The sequence below is a fragment of the Choristoneura fumiferana genome, chromosome Z (assembly GCF_025370935.1).
Source record: "Choristoneura fumiferana chromosome Z, NRCan_CFum_1, whole genome shotgun sequence".
Lineage (NCBI taxonomy): Eukaryota > Metazoa > Arthropoda > Insecta > Lepidoptera > Tortricidae > Choristoneura > Choristoneura fumiferana.
Genome location: NC_133472.1, coordinates 15,362,925 through 15,383,204, shown reverse-complemented (window position 1 = coordinate 15,383,204; position 20,280 = coordinate 15,362,925). Strand labels below are relative to the sequence as shown.

The following is a 20,280-nucleotide window of genomic DNA, read 5'->3' as shown; positions in this document are numbered from 1 at the left end:
ATTAATAACTGTAAACAGAAATCTAAAAAAAAAATGCGATACTTGTCGCTAGAGCAGTTAAATATACCCGCGGAATTGCCCGCAGAACACAAAAACAAACTAGTATTCTCTATCGTTGATCGTCATTTTTATTGAGTCGTAAGTCGTGTTATTATTGCGCAACTGGTAATTAGGTACACATAAATAATTTCCTGTCGAACACCAAACAATGTAAAATGACCTAAACATAAAACTTCATCATATTATTATTATAATGTGCTTCGCGATTTCGCAAATACCTACTACTTAATGGTTTTTTTTTGTGTATTTGCGAAGTGCGAAATAAATATTTTCTATTTCATCGCTTTTAGTAAGCTTTTAATACATTTTACAATAAACGTAATATTTATTCCTTGTGGTTGGATGGTTAGGACGTTTGAAAATAGCTTAAATTGAAACATGACGTCACGTTCTGAGCGAAAAGTGAGGATTTGACTGAGTCATATGCACAGAGTACCTTTTTTATATACTGAGAGTCATATGGTTGGTTTGACATAAAATGTGTTGTCTGTCTTGTCGATCAGTCAAGTCGGTTCACTCATTTTCTTTCGGTAAAGCTATGCGGAGAGTTTTCGGTTTAGATTATATGTCATACATAAAACCGGGCTTAAAATCAAAAGTAACGCAGTAATTTATCATAGTCAAGTTTATATAGTTTCACTAAAACTTACTCGTTTCAGTATTGCATCCACAAAGTTTTTACGAACGTTCGTATGTTATTTATATTATTTTTATGAACATTGTTTGTAAAGTTGGGAAGTTTTGTTTCGGTTCTAAAGTATTGAACCGTGCCTGCTTGCCGCCTGTTAATTTTCGCTTAACACAAGTGGTCAGTATGGGGTTGCTCACGGAAGGCAGTCCGCTGTCTTGGGAGGAGACCAAGGCGCTGGCGGAGCACGTGCGCCAGCACGGCGTGGAGCAGTTCATCCAACTCTACAGCAAGTTGCGGGAGCGCACCGGCGACGTGCTCAAATGGGGAGACGAGGTACACCATCCGACTCATATGATCAGAACAAACTTTTGAGTCTTTAAGTAGTTAGTTTGAGTATTATCTGGTGTTAACTTGTCCAGAACTTGCTGTTTAGCATGAAATCACTGTAATTTTATTTTTTAGGTGGAATACATAATTGTTAAGTTTGATGATGAAAACCAACGAGCTACAGTAAGCCTCCGGGCAGATGAGTTACTACCACAACTACAAGAAAAAGAGCAGGCAGATCCACAGAGTAATTATTGCTTGCTTTTATTAAAAGTATAGTATTTAATTTAATTATTACCCTCATAAGTCCTCACATACTTCATAAAGTACCAATCAAACATAATAAATAACTGCTGAAAGTACTGTGGAGTACAATTTTCAATCAACTACAAACTTTTAATTTATTTAAGTAATTACCAAAATTACAAAACTAAAAATTTGTGGCTCAGTCTTTAGAGCTATGTATTGTAAAAAAAGTCAGGACTTAGGAGGTTAAAACTGGGCCACTATTTTATGAGGTTTGTCATTAAGGGGATCCCATACCTTCGATCTGAATTCCTTAGTTTTCTAATGTTTTTGTAGCTTATTATATTAACAACCCATATTTACTTTAAAGTTCATTGTCTTCGAGATATTTGGCATCAAAGTTGAACAATTTTAGGCCAAAAAACTGGTTTTCTGGCCATAACTTTTATGTTAATTAGTTTCAAATGAAACCCCTCTACCAGTTTCTAGAGACGTCATAGACAAACCCAAATATGTAGATTTGGTATATGTTAGATCTTTCATGTCAATAGAGATACAAAATGTGTTTTTCAGACAATGTTTAAAAAATTAATTTTTTTTTTTTTTAATCCGGTAGACTACAATGGAGATAAAAGATTGGAGAACCGATAGCCTTTTGACTTATAATTCTATCTGTAGTGCAAAAGTAGGAGATACAATTCAAAAATTGTCAATAATCGATGAAAACATCGGGTAGCCCCTTAAATAGCTCTTTTTCAGATTATTACTGCAACAAAACATTCTGTTTAACGTGATTCTGTTTTTCAGTTACATAAATGTTTCTCTTCATTTTTATTCCATAAAACTATTTAATTTTCACTCTTCACTTTTAGGTGATGGATGATAAAAAATCTACCTAATAATAATACCCAATGAATCAATCACTAAAACACACTGCATTATTTGGAATAGTTTCAATTAAAATCTTTGCTAAATCACCTCGACCTTATTAACATAGGTATACATAGGTACTTTATATAGGTTTAGGTGTTTGTTTTTATGCATAATTTTTTTATTCCCTTTAACTCTAATAATAATGATATTAATATATATAAGACACTATTTTCTTAACTTAATATTTTTAGTTGTGAATACTAAGAGCATATGAGCATTCCTTATAGAATGTAAGTTATGATCATGAAATATATAATTTAAAGTCCTTTATTTACTTAAAATGTTTGTATAGTCTGAACAAACTTTTGAAAAACATTGAGACAAAACACAAATTAGCTAAAACAGCTTATCATGGCCTTTCAAGTTAGTGTTTTAGTTAAAATGTATTGTATATTTTTACTAAATGTCATTCTCAGGATGTGGCAGTGGTGTGTTCCATGCAACCAGAAGCAAAGTATTGCACTCCTTGCTACTATTCCATTAGCTTAACTTAATAGTTCATATTTTGTCTTAATAATCACTAAATTTTTTTTTTGTTTAAAAACAGAAGCATTAATTAAGTAATTAAATGTTCATTAATCTAAATGGGTGGATCAACTATTTCTTGTTGTTATTCTGTCTGTCTGTTGTGTAAAAGTAGTACATTTTAATAGAAGAAATGTTGTGTCCTGAGTCACATTATACTAACATGCTTATAAGATGACCAATTATAGAAGGGGCTTAAAACTACCACAAAAATGCATGTTTGGCGATTTTTAAACCTATAAACTTACAGTTTAAAGAGTGACCCAGGACCTATAACCATAGGACCAAGGAACTATAATAACGAGTGACAAGAAAAAGTTGATCAACCCAAATACATTTACGCGTCTTCACTTGAATGAGCCCTTAAATCTGGCAGTTGCATTTAATAAATTTTGGAGAGAATTCTCAAAATTCACACTGTGGTCATGTGGTCCTTATTTGAATTGTATGAAGACCACAGTGAGCAAAATTCCATGTCTCTTGACCTCAGTTGAGATTTCAGGATCTTACATGCGTGCATTCCGATCCATCGAAACAAGTATTACGCGTTAATCCAGTATTATAAACTATGTGTGTGTTAAATTTAATCTAAACCGTCCAGCAGTGCCGGATTAGCCCATAAGCAAATTAAGCAATTGCTTAGGGTATCATGTCTTGGGGGGGCATTATAAACATCATCATACCAGCCTATATACGTCCCACTGCTGGGCACAGGCCTCCTCTCAGAACAAGAGGGCTTGGGCCATAGTTCCCACGCGGGCCCAGTACGGATTGGGAACTTCACACGCACCATTGAATTGCTTCGCAGGTTTGTGCAGGTTTCCTCACGATGTTTTCCTTCACCGCAAAGTTCGTGGTAAATTTCAAAGGTAATTCCGCACATGAATTTTTGAAAAACAGAAGGGCGAGCCGTGGTTTGAACCCACGACCCTTTGTTTGAGAGACGATAGATCAAACCACTAGGCCACCACGGCTTTTTGCAGATAAACAGCATGAAAAAAATTGCTAGCCCATAAAAGGTAAAACTGGTTACGGCTACTGATGGGGGGGGGGGCGTGCCACAAGAGTGAATTGCTTAGGGCGTCAAATTATCTTAATTCGGCTCTGCCGTCCAGTCTTTGTCCAGAGACGCAATACTTTGCTTCCAACCCGTTCCTTCAACATCCCTACTTTCCTCTAGTCTCTTTTCGCAAATTTCTATAGAGCCCACTTCCCCTTTCTCACACTCAGATAAAACTTAATTTATGTACAGGGTAAAAGTGATTAAAATTGGTGTGATTGTGTTCTATATGGATAGCTCCTTTGCAAGATGCACAATGTAGATTTTTTACCCAACTGCAGACATTTAAAAAAACCTTTTAAGTGGGAATCTGATTTGCGCACTGAGAGTTCCATGTGAGTTCATAGTATTAGGAGATTTATTTGTTTATCTTAGAACAACGAAAAAAAAATTTTGGACACTTATGACAACATAAATAAATGACGTACGTATTTACCTATTAAAACATATTTTTGGCACACACGTACACACACACACGCACGCGCGCACACACACACACACACGCACGCGCGCGCGCGCACACACACACACGCACGCACGCACGCACACACACACACACACACACACACACACACACACACACACACACACACACACACACACACACACACACACACACACACACACACACACACACACACACACACACAAACATTAACTCTGTATTCCCAAATGGGGCGGCAGAGCACACGAAATGTTACCAGAAGTGCATAAGTAAATATATATTAAATTGAAACTTAATCGGTTTAGTAGCTTCAGGTTGTGATTGTGACAGACAGACATGTGATTCTTGAAGGATTCTGATTTTCTTTCTGATCTACGGAATTCTAATAAAAATGGACTCGATCGTATCAGACTCGTCACCATGACCGGTTTCTATTCATTTATTTATTACGATTCTAATCAATGATTACGGATAATTCTACAAATTTTATAAAAATCTACATAAACGCCCGGGCGAAAATTACGCCTGTTCGTCCTTTTCACTCATGCACCACAAAACATTACAGAACTCTAAAAGACTATGTGTTTCCACGAACACACGAACAACGTTATTAATTGTTGGTATGTTCGGGGAAACAGATATAGTTTTTAAAAAGAACATGCAATGACTCAGCGATTTTGTACAAATGAATCAAGTAAGATAAACGTTAAAACTTGCGCCGTCATGGCCAGTCACTAGCATTATTGATAAGGATGACGTAGAGAGAAAAAAAAGTATTTCTTGTGCAATAGGGGCTTGCCTAGTTTCAAGACTGCTTTATGTTTCACTAGAAAAAGCGTAGTTTTTAGCTTTAAACAGCTTCCACCGGTCGCTCTTGCCTTTGAAGCACATTTATTGTACGTATACCTACTTATAAAGTGTGTGTGAATCTTTAATTAAATGTAGCTATCGTATTCGTGACACACATAAGCAATCCTTGTTATCTATATAGTTAGGTGCTATCAGCGCTTTACCTTATAAAGTTATCAAACACTACATTTGTATTTGTAGCTAAGTAGTAAGTATGGGTTTTTGCTGATATGTGACCCAAACATTTTATACAGAGCCGTGTTTAAAACCTGGCCATGGCAATCGATCACACCGAAACTTAATTCATAATAAGATGTACCTATTTCTACATCATTTTGCTGCAATGCGAAGGAGGCTATTTCTACATCATTTTGCTATAAATCTTTACATTTCACAAACGAAAAAAGCAAGGCAATATTAATTAACCCAATGTTGTTTATTTTCTGAACTTTTAAGATTCCGAGCATTATTACAACCACTGTTGTGAGACGTGGTCATCTTAACCAGAAATTAAAATTTATTATTATTGGTACGAATTTCCGATCAAGGGCATATGGCGACTCTGGTCTATTAAAAGGTATTTATGGGACCGAAGCCAACATGAAATGGCTTTTGGTACGATGTAATAACTTTGCTTTGAAGGTCCACCTCCTAATACCTCATTAGGAGTGCTTAATTTATATTTTTATTAATGCACCTAATTGCGCGACCGCGATTCGCTCCTTCTATAACTCGAAAAACGCGTTAGCTCAGAGATAAGATTAAGCTAGATCGATTGTTTACCCCCCCCCAAAAGCCCACAGCAAATTTCATCTAAATCGTTAGAGTCGTTTCCGAGACCGAGAGATCCGTGAAATAAAATTATACACGATTTGCTTCTCTATGGATTAGATTAGAAATATCGACAAGATACTCCGTTACGCGGTTATAAATTATTTTTAGATTTGTACAATTTATACTTATCCGTATGGATCCCTAGAAACTAGGTAATTAGTGCTTCTACACACACTAAATAGCTGACCGTAACGTCCGTGATAAGAATGATAAAATATCAAAGTATTTCTATTCATTGTTGCAAGGTCCTGTAAGTATGTGTATATTTATCGTATTACTTTTAACAGTCATCTTCAAAATAACTAGAAGGACTCGTGTAGGTATTTTTAAGAAAAATAACTGGCCGTTCTCTGTCAGTATCAAAATATCAGTGCAAAGCGGCGATACGTTCACGTTCGTAATCCATAATAATATACAAATACAGTAACAAATCTTGTAAATAGGTAAAGGATCTTCAGGAACGAAGAGCTAAGTATGCTTTAAAAAAATTCATTTTTTCCTAAAATTCATACCTATGGATATACCTGGTATACCATTGCATTAAGTACTAATAATGTTCTAAATGATTAAATAATAACTATTGTAGTTCTTGCTTAACCGATGTATGTGATTCATAAATGGAGCGAACAGGATACATAACCAGGGCTTGTTATGAGGAAATCTCAAATTTCATGTTGCATAAACTTTCATTATTTTCAGTTTGACGGCATAATTGCCAATTGTCTTTCTTTTGTTCAGCTCAGACGTAAGTTTTGAGCATTTTGGTCGTAGGGAAAAATTTTCACAGGTCTTTAATAACTGTAGATAATAATTACATACATACATAGACCTGGAAAACAATACATTCTTTTTCTTTGAGCAGTCGTATGAATATAGAAATATAGTTTGAACCATATTACTTACCTACTCCGATGTATAAAAAAAAGATTAGATCTCCATGGCGCTATTGTTAGACGTATAAAGAATACATCATTTGTGTAAGGAATTTCAAGTACTCTAACCTTGAATGCGTCAGTTAAAAGAAAATACTGACTTGAGTTGACTTGACCGGTCTTCTATAAGGCCAATTAATTATACCTATATTCTGCAGTAAATTATCTTTATGAAGTTAATAAATGAATAAGTATGCAATTTTATTGATTCATATATTCTCCCTCCAACTTGCTAATGTTAGCCAGCATTTAGATGCTCTCTGAGCTTTTTTTCTTGTGATAAAAGCAAATTACGTAATGTTGGCACAGCACATCGTAGATAAAGACACTTACCTACTACTTTTCATTGCCGTTGGTATGTACTTATTGATATAGTTAATGCATTGAAATCACATTGAAATTATTTCAACTATTTTTAACGAAGTTTTTTAAGAGAAGATTTTTTTGTGGGTTACGGTTAAGCAAGGTAGCTACTTATTAGAATATCTAGAACTAGCAACCCGCGCTGGCTTTGCACGGGTAGGTACGATTATTAGAAAAAGAGGGGAACAATTAAGAAACTCTTTCAATAATCCAAGGCTGTGACTTCACATTATTTCACACCCGCCAAAACTGCACCCGCGCGGAGCGGAGCCGGGGCGCGTCATTATAGTTACTCTCATATCACGTCAATTAGTTAATCTCATATCAGTGGTTGGTTACCAAATTTTTCTCAACTAGGGGCCTTTTTTGATTCATTGTTATTAGTTGGAACCAAAAGGTTAAAAAGAAACTGTACCTAATGTCGGTCGTTCGCTTTTCTCTGAGGCGCGCTGTTCAAACCACACCCACCCAATACGACTGGTGGTGTGGTGGTCCACGGACCACGGACCGCAGTCTGGTAACCACTGCTCTTTATTGATAATGAAAATGGGATTCAAATTTGCACCTTTTTAAAGATTTCAGCGTACCTACAGTCTATTCAATAAAGGAATGGACAGAAGGAATTTAGGCTCTTTATAGTACACGCTTTAGAAAGTCATTTAATAAATTGCATTTTTTTAGTATAAGTACGGTCTAAACTAAATTCTAATTAAAATATCGAAGACGTCAATATTAGTTTCAATTATTCATTAACTAACTGTTGCCCGCGACTCCGTTCAAGTAGAATTCGTTTATTGCTAACCCGCGGGAACTATGCAATTTTCCGGGATAAAAACTATTCTATGACCTTTCCCGGGATTTGTACTATCGGTATACCGAATTTAACCTAAATCGGTTCTGCGGTTAAGACGTGAAGAGGTAGATAACAAACAAACATACAGACTTACAAACTTTCGCAATTATAATTAGTATTAGTAAAATTAACTTTGCTATTTTTCATATCATAATTTAAAAACAATAAAAAAGCTTTTTCTCTTTTGTTGAAAACATAAACGTCTTCCTATAAAATACCTAAAGAGGCAGAGGTAAAGAACATTCTGCAAGAAACAGAACGTTTATAATATTGTTAACTCAAGAAATATTGTGTACATTATTTATAGTTTTTAATCGCCAGTTTGTATCAAAATGTGACGACCTTTAATCATATACGAATAATTAACTTTTCACAACTAAAGCACTACATCAAATTCAATGAAATTTGGAATGGAAAAAAGCTTGAACTTCATAGCAGTTACCACGAGTAGAATATTTTTAAACAGGAATTGAGAGCGGATGAGTCCTCGAAACACAGTTATTAAACTATGTATAAATATAAATCGAATTAATATTATGTAGCAAATTACGTATTAATATTGTGTTATTTTGTAAGTGCATTACGTATTAACCTACTCACAAAGTAAACAAAATTGTGACTTCATCTAATTACTTCTTTTATTCATCATCATCATCATTATTATTACGACTTCACAAAAAATGTTTAGAACCCCTTCTTCTGTGACCTTCTAGAGTCCAATGTTATCCTGAATGGACTGTACATACTTACGACAGAGGGACAGATCATAGGAAGTAACTTTGTTTTATAGTATGTAATGATATATTTGCCTAAGTATTTTTGGTTTTACGAATTCATCAGCCGGTAGGAGGTAACTTGTTTTCCCTTTCCACATCCTGTTTCGCGCATTCCTTCTCCGCTAAGTTATTCATGCGGTTTTTAAACGCTGTTTACCTGGTTTGACTGTCGATACTCTTCATAAAAATTGATTGGCTGTACCTATTGTGTTTGACCTTTTGCGATGAATACATGTTATAATTATAATTTATTCAATGGGATATGTAACTGCTTCTTAAATTACATTTACTACACAGTTATATAATTTGACGTAATGTAATGGGCAGCTCAAGAACAATTACGTGAGCATTATTAATAATACCAGCAGCAGAAAAACAATGAAATCAATCTTGTATTTTTATTACAAAACTGCCTGGCATACTTTTTCATAGCGTTTAAGGTTTAGTGTTGAATTGAAAAACTGATAAATATTGTTTTCAGATGTAAAATCTTTATGGCGGCCCGAATATGGCGCTTATATGGTAGAGGGCACGCCTGGGAAGCCGTACGGTGGACTGCTGGCGCACTTCAACATCGTGGAAGCCAACATGCAGAACCGGCGGGCTGAGGCCAGCAGCCTGCTTAAGGACGGTGAAGTTATAATGAGCATCACTAACTTTCCCAGGTACTTTTTAAAGATACACATTACGATAATTTGATTATTATTACTCGACTGCGAAGAAGGAGGGTTATGTGTTTGACCCGTATGTATGTATGTATGTCTATTCCTTTGTCCTCTCATAACTACTCAACGGCTAAACCGATTTTGATAAATGATACGTCATTGAATTCGTCTTAATGACGCGAGTGACACTGGGTACATGGAATTCTTAAAAAAATTAAATGGCGGATTTTTTAAATTTTTATTTAAATCGATCGAGAAGGGTATCAAAATGAAGAGATTTAAAAACAGATAACAAAAATATATACAAGTCATGTGTTTTTATTTACCGTTTTCACAGAAATATCAAAAAAGTATGAGATAAAACAATAAATTTAAAAAAAATCAAACCCGACTGCGTTAAAAAATACAAAAAAGAAGAAAACAAGACGTGGTCTAGAACTCTGTTAAGTAGATAACTTAAACTTCAACAGTCGGGACCCATTCAAATGACTGTTGAAGTTTAGTATTTTTTAACGCAGTCGGGTTTTGATTTTTTTAATTTATTGTTTTATTTTTGATTTTTGTTAACTTTTAAGGGCACATTCTACAGGCCTAATGAAGTCACTAGTGGTAGGCCACTGTTAAAAAAATTATCAAGAATAATGTTTATGACAGTTTATACTGTGCTGTAAACAGTGTACAAGAGCTATATTCATGTTTTTTTTAAAGTCCGTTACTGAAGCGTTTTTAGTTTAATATTAGCAAAAGTGAGGCTTTTCGATGCTCATATGCGTCACGTCGCTCGATGTGACTCGTCAAGTTTGTGAATTTTACTTTTAACAATGACTGTGAAGTTATATTAGGTATGTATTTCAATTAGCTTTTTTTAAGTTTTGTTTTTCATTAAGGCATAAATATAATTCTATCAATGAACTGAGCCGTCTGTCGAAGTTGACGGAAGCATGGAATAGACACAGTATATACCTGATTTTTTTTGTACAGATTAGGTTGTCCGAACTTTACCAGCCCTCCGTTTCCTCCGAATCCGAACGGAAAAGTTACGAAGTCCCTTTTTTTCCCCGATGAAGCCGTCTTCCCCGGGCATCCACGATTCCAAACTTTGACTGCAAACATAAGACAAAGACGTGGCGAAAAAGTAGCAATCAACATACCAAGTAAGTAATAACTTATCTGGTCGGCGATAACTTTGTCTCAGTCGTAGGCACACAGCACAGCACAGTAGGCTAGATATCTGGTACGAAACTTTAACGGCCAGGGAAGGACTTAGAGACGGGTGCGCTTGCTGGACACTTATGCTCGAAGACTTTCCGTCGCCAAAGAGACTCAATCATTAATTAGTCAGTATTAAAAAACCAGCGCATAAGAAAAGTGCCAAGTACTCGTAGTAATCACTTTATACTCTTTGCCAGTTACTATTTGCATGTCCAGTCTTTTGACTAATACTGAAACCATGACTTCATATAAGACCTTCTCGTACGTATTATTGAGGAAATAAATGAATTTGAATATGACATGTCATATTTTGTTGGTTAGTATTCCGGGATGAGAACACGAAAATCCCCGTAGACAACTCGTATGAGCTGGAACCAGACGCGGCGCGGCCCGACTGCGTGTACATGGACGCCATGGGCTTCGGCATGGGCTGCTGCTGCCTGCAGCTCACCTTCCAGGCGTGCTGCATCGTCGAGGCGCGCACGCTGTACGACCAGCTCGCACCACTCTGCCCTATCATGGTACTACCGAACCATTTGATTCCTGATCCACAGTAGAATGTTCTCACAGTTAGTTTCAAAATGAATACGGTATTTGACAACTCCATAATTTGCCATATCTTAATATTATTTTGATATACAAATAGTGTTTAGCGAAGAGAAAATTTAAATCTGTTGGAAATTGGATTTCTAGTGATTTATTAAAAATCTGTATACCTGTCTCTTTCTCAAACGCTTTTCTCTATGCAGCAAGTATGGCGGTACTGGCGTGTGACTTCACATGCCAGTATGTCTTTCTCTGTCTAATCTTGAATTTCAAACCTATATAACTTTATTATTCGTAAAGGTAGCTTAAAAATTGTTTCTCTATTCGATAACAGGCATTGTGAAGTTTTAATTTATAAAACATATACAAAATAGTCAAATACCGTATTCGTCATGCAATGCGACCTCACTGTGACTTTTTCTGTGAAAAGTTACCACAGTGGGTCACAATGCAGTTGGTTCGATAATGTCGTATTAGTATCGTCTCTGATCACCCTCTGGTTTGCCTTCTAAAGAATATTATATATTTTTGGTTTGAAGAGTTCTTCAAACCCGTATTACAAAAAATGACCACCACAATGAAGTAACTATCCATACTAATATTATAAATGCGAAAGTGTATTTGTATGTTTGTGTGTTTGTCCGTCTTTCACGCCGTAATGGAGCGACGGATCGACGTGATTTTTGGCATAGAGATAGATTATGGGCCCGAGAGTGACATAGGCTACTTTTTATCCCGGAAAAATGCACAGTTCCCAAGGGAACAGCGCGCGATAACCGAATACCACGCGGGCGGAGCCGCGGGCAAATGCTAGTCTAATATAAAAGATTAATAAAGTGGAACATATTGGATTTTGACTCTTTAGCGCCACTCTCTAATAGCCCAATAGGTTTGCACCCATGTGTCCCGTGTCCGTACTTACTAAGCATGCAAAAGTTTGTTGAAGTAAGAAACATTATTGACAATAACGTTGCGTGGGCTCAGCTGGCGCTGTCGGCGGCATCCCCGATCTACCGCGGCTTCGTGACCGACGTGGACTGCCGCTGGAACGTGATCGCCGCGTCGGTGGACGACCGCACGCGCGAGGAGCGCGGCCTCTCCTCGCTCTCCAACAACAAGTTCCGCATACACAAGTCCCGATACGACTCCATTGACTCCTACCTCTCGCCGGAACACGAAAAGTTAGTAATCACATAGCGACGACGCCTGTGCATAAGCCCTTAGGCGCAGACGACGAGCGTTTACGGTGCCGAAAATTCTCAAAGCTACTCTACTACAAAACTAACTGTAACTGAATCTAATTTGAAGCGCGTGCGCGTCGTCTGCGCCTAAAAAATATTATGCCCATACTTTTACTGTCGACTTGATTATAAATGCTTGATAGATCTACTTTAGTTATTAACTAAACCTAAATCGTACTTGAGAGATCGAAAAGTCGAACGACTGGAATAATTCAATTATAAACAATGGCAGACATATTAACAAATTTACAGATAAAAATAAAAATAGAAAACAATACTCTTTTATTTTATACTACATTTTCTTAGGTGGGTGGCTAACCTCATTAAAATGCTTGGAAGTCGCTCACTAAACCTTATTGAAAAGGTAGAGCAAAATTAAAATGTGAAATATTTGGATATATACGTGTGTGTGTGTGCGCGCACGGATATATACGTGTGTATTTATTTACGCTAAGACAGCTAGGCGGACTTAGGTTAAATTTGGTACGTAGTTAACTGGATCATCAGGAATAACTCATAGGCTCCTTTGATGGGAAAATTCCCAGGGTATTAGGATAAAATCCCGAAATCTCAACCGTTAACTTTACAGAAAGGTAAATAAGGAATTACGCTGACTACGCCCTTGGCAGCGCCAGCTCCGTGCCGCCCCCCCCCCCCTTCCGCAGCATGTGCCCGACCAGCTCGCCAGCACGAACAGTACGCCATGCAGTATCAAACTCATTTACCGACCTTGGGCTTGATGACAAGAAAATTAGTACGGGAAATGACTCATTTACCGACCACGGGTTTCATGACAAGCACATTAAGGTCGAGGGTTTTATTTGGAGGGTTGCAACCAAGGTAGCCTGCATGTTACGATACTGTTAACGAGCAAGTGTAATGAAAAATTACATCGTGGTCTTCATTTACTTAGCAGTTGAGAATTCGGGATTGCACATTCGTACATGTCGATGTCCGAAATCCTGTCTACACACCAAATTCTACCCAAATCAGTTGTGAAGTTTTATCGCGACAGTAACAAATGGACTTTTACATGTGAATATGGCTGTCATGGCATACGTTATTCGGCCTAGTAAAGTATGTGTTTGTCAGGTACAACGACATAGCGATCGTGCACGACGCGGCGATCTACCGGCGGCTGCGCGAGGGCGGCATAGACCACCCGCTGGCCATGCACGTGGCGCACCTCTTCATCCGCGACACCGTCTCGCTCTTCTCCGAAAAGGTCAACCAAGACGACAAGAACGATACCGACCACTTCGAGGTTAGTTTTCACTGTCCATATCATCTCGTGGTCGGCACCAGGCTTCCATAAGAATGAGAGGACTTTGGCTGTAGTTCCCACCCGAGTATCGGGAACTTCACACAACAGGTGTCCACGCGATGTTTTACTTTACCAAGGTCACGGTAATATTAAGTAATTAATCGTATGTAAATTCGGAAACACTCGAGTCGCGAGTCGAACCACAAGGCTACCAAGGTTTTTTTTGGCCACTGAATTTTATTAGACAAGTAAGTCAATGGCGTACCTATACCGTCTGCGATTCATAGAAAGTGTATCATAGATGCCCTGCGACATTAAAAAGTTGTTATTAACTTTTATATCCTTTAGGCCCTATAGTACAGAAGCACCGATCACGTAGCAGCATTACGTTATATTATAAATCCGACACTCCTATTTGACGAACTATATGTTCACCTACCAGGTGGCCCGTCAGGGACGGTCGGCCAGGTCAAGGATGTACCACTCATAGAATTAATTTTCGTTACCGGTTTGCTACATACCTACAACCAAATGTCATAAGTCGTTCCTAGTACGCTGCAAAACAGATTAGTTTCAAAATGTCTATAATTAGACTTGACTTGCACCTACTTCTTAAAACACCGTATTCTTGACACGACTGCACCACTGCGACCAAGAATATTCATAGTCTCAGGAATATTGTTTAAATCCAAGACAATATTTGTCTTCATCCAATTCAATATGGCGTCCAGCTATATACGGTATATTATTGTCTTGACCATGGGTATTTGTCTTAATCTGAGTAAAACATCCTTTTTATCCGTGTGTAATTCAAATTAACTTGATACAAAAATGTCTCAAGATTAATACCTAAAACTCGTACTATGAAAAAATGACTAAATTTAAAAATCACTGTTATTCAGAAATATAGCTATGAATAACTAAATTAATTATCATCTTGTATTTCATCCAATTTTATCTTGTTACTATTTTTATCACAAATATGATCAAAAATTTAGTACCTACCCAGTCCAAATTTTACAATAATCATTTTGTTCTTTGGGCCATGTAAAGGTATTTTTGAGTTGTGGTAATTATGAAACTAGTACATTTATTTTCATTTCACCTTCATTCAGTCTTAAAAATAATTCGATATTTGAAGGATTTGCTCTTTTTACCAAATATATATTTTGGATATCGGATGTAATGTGTAAAGGTAATTATGACATTTTTTATACGGAAAATAAATTTGAGATTTATTACATTTTGATACTAATCTGTTTTAACATTACGACTTACTTAGAACATGGCATTATGATATTTGGTTGTAGCGAACCGGTAACTAATTTTCGAGTGTCAATTGAAGAAGTCAGCGATAGTAGTGTGAAAGTACTATATCATATGGAGTGACAAAGCACTGACCGAAACCAGTATCGTTATGCTTTTCTTGTCATCCTATTGACACGCCACGGAATACGCTACGCAAAACACATACATAATAATAACTATTCGATTGAGAATCTCCCTACACGGCACTAACTAGTTTGTCTTCAGTTACTATTTATTAGGTTTATGTCAATAGATAAATTAGTAAATTCCTATCTTAGAGCAATGGACACCTGTCCTGGTTCCAGATTAAGCAAAGCTGTGTATTATACATCCAAGACTCCAGAGCAACCATTCGTATCTTTTAATAGACTTCAAAAAAAGATAGGTGTCCATCAATTCGTTTTTCTTAAAACTTATTCGACCCCGTCCCCCAGGGATCGCACTAAAAACCTCAACCTACGTGGTTGCTTCTCTAACCAACCACTACGCTATAACTTATAACAATATGTAGATGGTTAAACTTGTGATGTAAATTAAGTGGTCTGGAACAAAAGTCAATTTTCATTGTAGCTAGTAGTTTAATAATAACACATTGTACTTATTGGTTAAAGAGTTATCCATCGGACTTGACACGCGTGACGCTTGACCTTGTTTCATACATTTATTGCAGTTTTCAGAGACTACTTAACTTTTATAAATCTCCAACTCGTGCCATGTTCAAGTTTTTGTATACAAAATCGTCGCTAATTAATTAGTCTGTGTGTGTGTGTGTGTGTGTGTGTGTGTGTGTGTGTGTGTGTGTGTGTGTCAGTCTGTCAGTGGCGTAGCTGGGGGAACAAGCGGCCTCGGTGCATAGAGAAAGAACCGGTTTCTCACCCCCTCTTACCTTTCTTTCTTTTTCTTTTCTTTTAGCTGTAATTTATGGCCTTCAAAAACATGAAAAAATTAGCTCGAGCCTGCTCACAAGTTTTTTTTTATTTTTTTATTTTATGCCCTTCTCTTGTCAAAGCCTTGGTTAGAGGGCCCCCTGAGCTCATGAGCCCTGGTGCACTGCACCACCTGGCCCTACGATAGCTACGGCACTGGTGTGTGTGTGTGTGTGTGTGTGTGTGTGTGTGTGTGTGTGTGTGTGTGTGTGTGTGTGTGCGCGCGCGCGCGCGCGCGTGCTTATGTGTTTGTGTGTTTGTTATTCTCACGCTAAAACGGCTGAAAAATACGGTTTATCCCGGTGTTCTCACGGGGTCCATTTTAAATCCCAAAATCTTAACCTCTAACTAGCTCTAGCTCTGGGTATTGGAATAAATACATTTTTTATTTTCAACTAAGATACATGAAATGAAACTTAAATGAAATAATAATAATAATAAATCTATTTATTTCGGACAACTTGTTGGGCCATACAATTAACACCTTACAGACTAACGTACATACATAATTGTAATCAATAATTGTAAATTTATAAATACAAAACTGTTTATTTTTTAGTAATACCCATAAGAATTTAAATAGTAAACTCGCGAAATTTCAATTCAAGTGCCAGATCTAAAGCTGCGTACGGACAGTGCGTTCCTGTTTTACGCGTTACGCGTAGTCGGGATACGCAGTCCACGCGTACATTGGATACGCGTACAGCACCTGTATGGACCGCCGCGAACCTGAACGCGAGCTCCACAGAGCTGCGAGCCTCAGTCAATGACTGAGAATGCATTTTGCCGTCTAAATTCAGCTTATAAGGCAAAAACAAGCTAATAAGGCAAAAACGGCTGTGCGCGCATTAAATAATAAACCTACAAGATAGAATAGACTTGTGACTTGCGACCGCTTTGACGCGCGACCAAAAATCGACAGATGGCTGGCGGCTCGCTGCGAGCCGAGCTGGCGCGGAACGCGTTCCCCTAGCTACTGTACGCGTAGCTGCAAGTACGGATATGGTGTTCCAGGACACGCGTAACCGACTACGCGTGCCAATGTACGCTCAATCCGTACGCCGCTTTATAGTTCACACGAGCGAAGCCGCGTAAAAAGGCTAGTAATATTATAAATGCGCAAGTTTGTGAGAAAGTGCTTATCGTTAGTTACTTCTTCACTCTAAGACGGCTGGACGTAGTACGGACATAGTACGGACGGTTTAATAGTCGATTCTACAACAAGAGCATAAAACGAGTCATTTTACCCGAGGCGTTCATATAGCCACCCGAGCCAGTACGGCGAGGGTAGATAGACACGTCGAGGGGAAAATGGGTTTAATGCTCGAGTTTTACACTCTGCTTTTCACTTCGTGTGAGAGGAAATTAAATAGCAATAGTGGAAGCAATTGTTCACTTACTAGGTAGGTACCTTTTATTTTACATGCATTGCTATATAATTATATTTTTTTAGTTTTATTGGTTTATTTTGATTGATTTTTAGTATTACGTAAACTAAAAATTATTAAAAAAATATATAGAAACTTTTCTGTTTGTGGCTGTTGATACCTGATTACATTGGACTTAGACGAAGATTTTACTTTATGCACTAGAGCATAAAAAGTCATTTTATGTCGCCTAGACCCAGCATAAATACCAACTTTACGAGCACGAAAAGAGAAAATGACACTTAATTTTTGTATATAGCTAGCTGAATATATTTTTAAGCTACAACAGATGTGTCTGAGTAACGCCTGTTAGAGATTAGATTATAATGCGAGCTTATGCGTTGAAATTAATTTGAGGGCACTAACTCCACCTATATTATTTATATGGGCCCAAGCGGTTTGCGTAGCTGATTCACTACTACAAAGTTGCGCAATAGTGCTAAGTGTTTCATTCATTTCTCTGACAAAGTGACGGTGCAGTTTTGGAGGTTAATGATGTCACGTTTCCGACTATTTTTAACTGGTGACTGAGTAAATTGTTTACTAGAAGTGTCGCCAGGAATAAATATTTTACTTATCAATAGGTAAAAGTTGAACTAAAAGCAACAGCTCCCACCAACATTCAAATGCTCTCAAAAGTTACTCTTGTATACACAGTCGACCAAGAAATTAATTTACGACTCTTAGGATAGGTACAATATCAGTTAGTTTTACGGCTTCAAAAGATGAGACTATTTTACTTAGGTATGAGTTAATGAGACAGTCAGTTATACTTATTCATTTCATTTTATGTTTGATCTATACTGAGCGGCGAATCTAGCGAAAATCTGGCCTTCAAATGTATGCAGTAGTAGTAGATAATTTTGTATGTATAGTCCATTCAAGATAACACTGGACTCTAGAAGGTCACAGAAGAAGGGGTTCAAAATATTTTTTGTGAAGTCGTAATAATTATGATGATGATGAATAAAAGAAGTAATCAAATGAAGTCATAATTTTGTTTATTTTGTAAATAGAAAAATACGTAATTTACTTACAAAATAACACAATATTAATACGTACCTTGCTACATTTATACATTTAATAACTGTGTTTCGTGAACTCATCCACTCCACTCTCATTCCCTGTTTAAAAATATTCTACTCGTAGTTCCTGCTATGAAGTTCAAGCTTTTTTTTCCATTCCAAATTTCATCCAATTTGGTGCAGTGCTTTAGTTGTAAAAGGTTAACTATTTGTATATGATTAAAGGTCACAATAGGTCATATCGTGTTTCTTTTATTACTGTGAGCGTTTAGAGTTGATATGATCTTAAAATAAAACATTCTTCATTATTATCATAGTTGTTGCGCCTAATTTTTTAAAATTGTATTCCTGCTCTTTATTTTATTATGTGAGTACCAACATTTGACTGGCATGATTTTAATGCACGTTTTAAAAGTATGTACGGTGAATGAAAAAATATTATTATGTGTATTCTAGAACATCCAGTCGACGAACTGGCAGACGATGCGTTTCAAACCGCCGCCGCCGAACTCGCCGATCGGCTGGCGCGTGGAGTTCCGGCCGTGCGAGGCGCAACTCACGGACTTCGAGAACGCTGCCTACGTCTGCTTCGTGGTGTTGCTCACTCGCGTCATACTCTCCTACAATCTTAACTTCGTTATGCCTATTAGCAAGGTGAGTTGCTCTCCTCGATGATTATGTTTTACCATTGCTTTTGTAATTAAATAGAAATTACACATGTTTCTGGAAAAATCTATTTTTTTTTTAGTAGGTGGATAATCGGTCTGTGGCAGAAATTTTACACGGCGCTACAGAGTTAAAAAAGTTTTTGTTAAAAAATCATATGCATATTGCCGTCCCTGGTACGGAACGAAAGACAGTCGACACGTTATGAGCTGTAGATGTAATGTTGAAAATGTTTTAGTTTGTCTCGAAAAAAGGGCTAGCGTGACTGGATAACCTCGAAAATTGTTTCCGCCGAGTAACTCGCGTACTACAATGTACTGCTAACGATATCGCTATCGGTAATCCGATGAGGTGCATGCGTTGTGTGATCGCAACTTTAAAATTTCATTGTAAAACGTTTCACAGTGTTCTTTTTCGCACTGAAAATGGCGAGATTTAAAACAAAAAAAGAAAACCTTCAACCATTCTATTTTATTTACTTAATTATTGTTAAATCAACTTTAAAGATTAATTAAAATATGTTCACATAAACAATTATTGAATAATGAATACTTTCATAACGGGCAATAAATGCATTTTACAGTTATTAAATTTTAATATTTCAACATTATTTAATTTGGCTGTATTCGAAAAAGCTCCCGGGTCCATTCTAAGGTTGTAATTAGTGAAAAAATAATGTTTCAAAATAGCGGGATTTGTTTTGCTTTTGCACGGACTTCTTGAAAATTAAAAGAAATAAAAGAGTTAATCACTATTTAAACGACTTTTTATCTGTGAGAATGCGTGACTGGGGAATTAAGTGATGCAGAAATGATGACGCCGCCAGAAATAAAACAGCCGGCAATGGAAGTGAGCAGTAATTTGCTACCTTTAAAATCGAAAAAATCATTTATTGTCTGTTATGTAAGTATTCATTATTTATTAATTGTTTATGTTTGAGCTCGTAGAAAAAGTAATGTATGCAACTATTCATAATCAGCCATTGAGACACTCATGCGTATCTATTATGATTTGAGCGAGTCGTGTCTCAATGGCCCTTATTATATATTTATTTACCTACAGAGAATATGGTACACAATAAACAGTTCTAAAAGTATTGGAGTCTTTCCCATACTGCCGCGAAATCTTGCAACGTGTCAAATTAACACATTAATTAATAATTCTAC

At 36.9% G+C, this 20,280-nt stretch overlaps 1 protein-coding gene across 1 annotated transcript in view; it reads left to right on the top strand.

The window, feature by feature from the left end:
- Positions 1-500: 500 nt before the first annotated feature.
- Gclc (glutamate--cysteine ligase) overlaps positions 501-20,280 on the top strand; it is a 27,218-nt gene continuing 7,438 nt past the window's right edge. The window contains exons 1-8 of the mRNA XM_074089148.1: positions 501-1,024; positions 1,154-1,265; positions 9,316-9,499; positions 10,481-10,653; positions 11,033-11,232; positions 12,242-12,438; positions 13,591-13,762; positions 18,905-19,102. Of these exons, the coding sequence (XP_073945249.1) occupies positions 773-1,024; positions 1,154-1,265; positions 9,316-9,499; positions 10,481-10,653; positions 11,033-11,232; positions 12,242-12,438; positions 13,591-13,762; positions 18,905-19,102 (1,488 nt within the window). The 5' untranslated portion in view covers positions 501-772. The remainder of the gene's footprint in view (positions 1,025-1,153; positions 1,266-9,315; positions 9,500-10,480; positions 10,654-11,032; positions 11,233-12,241; positions 12,439-13,590; positions 13,763-18,904; positions 19,103-20,280) is intronic.